Source organism: Sycon ciliatum, chromosome 5 (genome assembly GCF_964019385.1).
Source record: "Sycon ciliatum chromosome 5, ocSycCili1.1, whole genome shotgun sequence".
Taxonomy (NCBI): Eukaryota; Metazoa; Porifera; class Calcarea; order Leucosolenida; family Sycettidae; genus Sycon; species Sycon ciliatum.
Window position 1 is genome coordinate 32,370,624 of NC_088647.1, and position 5,679 is coordinate 32,376,302.

Sequence of the window (5,679 nt, forward strand, 5' to 3'; positions counted from 1 at the left end):
TTTCCCTCGTGCACTTGGCGGGGCTTTACACTACAAGGTCGGTGCCCAGCACGTGCTCTCACACAGCTCTGCGGCAAAGTCCGCGTTTCCCTGAAAAAAGGTGACGTCAACAAAAAATTCCGCCGTGGGCGGGGGTATCTGCAGATTGTGCAGAAGAGATCCGGAGTTGCACACTCTTGTTTATCTACTCTTGCCGATACCAGTGGAATTCTTTTTTTTGTGTGTACATGCACAGTCAGACCTCGTTTATCCGGTACTCTTTTATCCAGATTCCTCGCCATCCGGAAGAAAATCGTTGGTTACCGATTTACAGCATATGGCATGCATACATACAGAATGTTTGTTCGATTATCCGGTTCCCTCGCCTATCCGGATATTTTGTGGAAAACGGATGTGTGCGGTTATGCGACGTCTGACTGTACTCTTGGCTTTCGGCTTTTATTCAGCCAATACAGTCAGACCTCGCATAGCCGCACACGTCCGTTTCCCACAAAAATATCCGGAAAGGCGAGGGAACCGGATAATCGAACACACATACTGTATGTATGCATGCCATATGCTGCAAATCGGTAACCAACGATTTTCGTCCGGATGGCGAGGAATCTGGATAAAAGAGGACCGGATAAACGAGGTCTAACTGTACCAGGTCACATGATAGGGCTTGAACGTGCTACATCACAGCCAGCCCGGATCGCGGAGTCGAGTCGTAACCCGACTTTCGGATCCGCTTGGATCCTGTGTTTCATGGTCTGAATGTCTCCATACACGTTTGGGTGGGTTTCCTTCGCAGCTAGCCGCATCGTGACACATCCACCCCGGTAGTGACTGGACTGGTCAGGGCCTCACTCTTGGTACAGAAAAAAACATACCAATAAAGCCCTGCTTTAAATACATGCGTGTGACAGGAGGGGCTCACCCACAGTGACCATGGTGACACCACCCACTACTTCCTCTACATGTACTTCGCTATGGGCAGAGTGGATACAAGTCGATATTTGTCGTTAGATTTTGACTTAAGACGTGATCGCTTTCAAACCCTAAGGCTATGCTAATCTGCTCGTTGTAATTGGGAAGGCCACTACACTGTCTGTACACAAAGCACTAACTGTTACCTGTCAATGCAACGATACTAGCTACTAGTACTACTGTACTAGCTGTTGCCCAGTAACACATGCACTCAAACACTCCACAGTCCACAGACAGTAACGACGCTAAATTTGGGTCAAACACAGTTAGCATGCAGCTATGGCTTGAGGGATGCACCTATGGTTCGAGGGGTTGGAAATTATGCCCAACCTACGGTACACCTGCTGCATTTGCCCAAGTGCCTTGCGAACATTTGATGACTTCTTCAGGTTCAAGCGTGAGTACATAACGGCAAGAGGACAGTCAGACATCGCATAACCGCACATATCCTTTTTCCAGAAAAATATCCGCGAGGGAACCGGATAATCGAACACACATCCTGTATGTGTGCATGGCATATGCTGTAAATCGGTAACCAACGATTTTCTTCCGGATGGCGAGGGATCCGGATAAACGAGGACCGGATAAGCGAGGTCTGACTGTACACCCGAGGGGTATGTACTCTTGATAACGGGGATTGGGTACTCTTGGTTCAAGATAGCAGATGTGCAATATACTCGGATGTCAAATGCACATGTATGTCCGTGTACCAAACATCCAAACAGGGAGAAGGATTTTACGACTCCCTGGTCGTATTTTACGACTCCCTGGTCGTATTTCACGACTCCCTGAACCAAAACGATGTAGCAGAAAATCCAAAACCACGTACAGTAGCTTGCATGCTCCAAAGTTTGGCCAAATACTATCATGTAGCCTGGGTACTACGTCAATGTCAGCACTTTCCCTGCTATCCACAGTAGATGCACGGTTCTGCTGTGACCTGTCCTACTGTTGCAGATTGAGCTGTTATTGTTAGAGAGTGAGAGAAGGAGATACTAGTAGTCGCTAAGGACGTTGAGATCAAAATGGTCTAAAAGTTCAGCACTACAACTTTTACTTGTCACGACACAACTGTATCATGACATGAGACTCAATGGCCGACAGCTACATGTAAGTGATTTGTTGCCACGTTAGTTGTTGGGCACTAACACACTCTAAACTAAGTAATAGGCCCTCCCTGCCATGCTGCCATGCACTATTGATGGTACCATGGTAGTAACTTTGAACAAGACTTTAGTATTGCCGCTGTATTGACGCAAAATACGCAACATGTAGCAGTTTGTACAGCCACTCAATCAGGTCCTCCAACATGCCAGGGGCTGGGGTGACATGGCGACCGTCCGTAGAACTGATGATAAAAATAATGACTCTTATAATGAGTGCAATGATCCTCAGCTTACAATCATTACAAGCTTGCAAGATAGCGGCTTCGACTTCGAGTCCGCCACGCCTATGACTATGAGGCTATGTACTGTCCGACCAGCTCAAAGCAGCTGTGGCAGGACTCGTCGACCATAGTCTGCCGATGACATCGGCGATGTGTACGATCTCGTAGGTCTACGAGTACGCGTACTTGTCATGCCAAAATGATGTCCCGAAAATAAACGTTGTCCCAGGCCAACCGGCGTAGTGCCTAGTGGCAGTGCCTAGTGGCTATCACCAACAGTCTAGTCCACGGCCTGCCGGGGTCTGGTGTTAGGGACTCCTAATGATCTTGTTATCACACGCACTGCATGTCCTGACTGACATGCGGCAAGCAAGACTCCACAAATACTACTTATTGTACTAGTACAATCATGCAGCTTGCGGCAATTATGTTACCTGTCTAATCTTTACTTGTGACTTCTCAGAAGATGATTCGCTCGAGAGCATTCCACAGACGGCATATTGTTGCAGTTCATTGGAGCGAACAATTAATATTTCAAGCAGCGTGACAAGTCGAGTCAACAAAATTAAAAAGTACTGAAATGAGACTGAACTACAGTACATGAATATACATTGTACAACGACTTTGGTTACGTTACTAGACTTCTGAAGTGCAAGATTTTTGTCTGTGGATGCGCTCAGTCAAAGTCAAAAGTGGGAGTACATGTACGTGGGTCGTAACGTGACATGATCGTGACTACTTGTACCAAGAGTAGATAAACAAGAGTGTGCAACTCCGGATGGATTGGCCCACGGCGGAATTTTTTGTTGACGTAATCTTTTCGACGACGCACGCGCTGCGAGCCTTTTGGAGAGTTTTCCCTCGTGCACTTGGCTGGGCTTTACACTACAAGGTCGGTGCCCAGCACGTGCTCTCACACTGCTCTGCGGCAAAGCCGCGTTTCTCTGAAAAAAGGTGACGTAAACAAAAAATTCCGCCGTGGGCGCGGGGTATCTGCAGATTGTGCAGGAGAGATCCGGAGTTGCACACTCTTGTTTATCTACTCTTGCTTGTACACGTAGATCTACGTCTACGTCTACATAATCATTGTACTGGCCCGGCCAGTCAGATCATGCGTCGGCGATATCGCGTCATACGCCGGCCGGCCGGGCGCGGGTCATGCATGCATGACGTCGACGCTCGAGCGCTCGCTGATTTGTTTTATAAAAAGAAAGCACTGACTGTGTGTGATGCAGTCAGAAGCAAGAAGTCATTCGAAAAAGTACATTGCCTTATTATTTCGGTGCAGAAATGGCTGTGTCAACTCGTGATGACCGTGTCCTGGATTTGATTTTCGACCCTAACCGCCAGGAGATTGGGTTCCAAGATGAGAATACAGAGGAAATTCCGTGCCCTGTAAGTAATGGAGAACAGAACGGGCGTCCACAGGACAGCGACGATGCTGTGGCTGAGTCGAAACGTCTAGAGCTGGCTGGAATAGAATGTGCTGAAAAAGGTGACATCACTGCTGCTATGGACCAGTTTGACCGTGCGGTGGTGGCCGCGCCGCACTACGCGTCTGCGTACAACAACCGCGCGCAGGGACGGCGAATGCAGGGGGACACTGAGGGAGCAATGGCAGACCTGAACAAGGCCATTGACCTGACGCGGTCGCGCGGCAAAGTTGCCGAGCAGGCGTACGTACAGCGTGCCATGATCCGCCGTCTGCAGGGAGACGATGACGGCGCGTGGCAGGACTTCCGGGTGGCGGCAGCCCTCGGTAGCGCTTTCGCCAAGGCAGAAGCCGTCCGCCTCAACCCGTACGCCGCCATGTGCAACCAGATGCTGCGAGACGTGATCGGCAAACTCCAGCGTGGTGAGGAATGACCGACCGAACATCCATCTCCCGCAAGATCCTTCATGAAAGTCTATTGAATATTGTTGACATTCTGCATGAAATCTATTTCCACAGCCATCATCTACGATCATCTATAACCATCCTTTCTTGATGGTGTAAGCTGCAAATTAACGTCCAGCTTCCAGTCCAGCCATAGCTCTAACACACTTCCTTTTTCTTCTCAAAACTTCTCATGAAACAAAACATCACGTATGCCTTATGATAATTATATTTGGTGGTGTTTTGTGGCGGCATGTTCAGCTTTTTGTACAGCCGTAGCTATGACATACTTATTTTCTCCAAGCTTCTCATGAAAAACATAACATTAGTTTTCATTGTGTATGATTCTTATATTTGGTGGCGTTTTTTGGGGGGAATACAGATCAGAACAATACTCAATAGTACTTCGAAGCAATATAATTTTCGGCAGTGACAAAGAACACTGGATACGATGATTTGCTGAATATGCAGGTTTCTAATGCCACATCTGCTTGTTTGTCTTCTTTGGTGTGTGCCGCTGTGTGTGTGTGCAGGGTGTCGCTCTGTGCGTGTGTGTGTGTGCGTGTTACGCAGCTCAGGGACATCGGAAGGTATTCTAGTGTGGTACGGTCAGCCATCTGAAGTACAATTTACTCGTGGGGGAGGGGTTGTTGAACCGACATTTTTGGAAACTTAGAGCCCAGATCAGTGTATTTTATGGATTCATGGGGTACCTGAGGCAAACTGGCTATCACCCCTCTCTCGCACTTTGCGTGCCAATTGGTCATGGACCACGAGTTGAGTGAAATATAAAAATTTTTAAAAAAACAGTGGTACGGTCAATACCATAGTGACCCGTATCGTGTCCGACGCCCTGGTATGTTTGTGCATGCATACGTGTACATGTACGTGCATTGGCTTGTCGTCCCGAAACCAGGATGACTACAAGTACAAACACATGCATGTACACACACGCACCACACACACACACACACAGCGGCACACACCCAAGAAGACAAACAAGCAGATGTGGAATTAGAAAGAATGTTGATTGCGAGGAGCATGAAGCTGGCTCTTTTCTTGAGTGAGATTGCATCTTAGTCTCCAAGAAATGGGTGCTACAGAGCTGGCAACTGAAATCCGACCCCTGAGCGGTGCGCATGCGCTCACATCGCAAAGACCCAGCACGGGATTGTAAAACAACCAAAATAGAGATCGTTAGAGTGCTCAGGGGTCGGATTTCAGTTGCCAGCACTGTGTAAAGAGAACATACCCCCCCCCCCCCCCCCCCCCCGTGTGGCGCGTACGCCTAATTGTAGTGCTATGAGTACGAACCTTTGCCTTTGGCGAGCACAGCAGCATGCTGGTACACAGAAGAAAGGATAAGAACAACTCCAGTGTACTGCTCCCGACTGTACAGCAGTGCAACGTTCACTGCACAATCACTCTTCTAAACACACACGCACGCAAA

General features: G+C 48.3%; 1 protein-coding gene across 1 annotated transcript; it reads left to right on the forward strand.

The window, feature by feature from the left end:
* The first annotated feature begins 3,573 nt into the window (after window positions 1-3,573).
* Window positions 3,574-4,720, forward strand: LOC135818360 (tetratricopeptide repeat protein 36 homolog). Its single transcript, XM_065331714.1, has one exon. It carries the CDS (start codon window positions 3,644-3,646, stop codon window positions 4,217-4,219), a length of 576 nt encoding a protein of 191 aa, XP_065187786.1. The 5' UTR covers window positions 3,574-3,643; the 3' UTR covers window positions 4,220-4,720.
* The last annotated feature ends 959 nt before the right edge of the window (window positions 4,721-5,679 follow it).

Excerpts from the sequence above, each read along its gene's own strand:
- LOC135818360 (XM_065331714.1), top strand. The coding sequence starts at position 3,644 with ATGGCTGTGTCAACTCGTGATGACCGTGTCCTGGATTTGATTTTCGAC.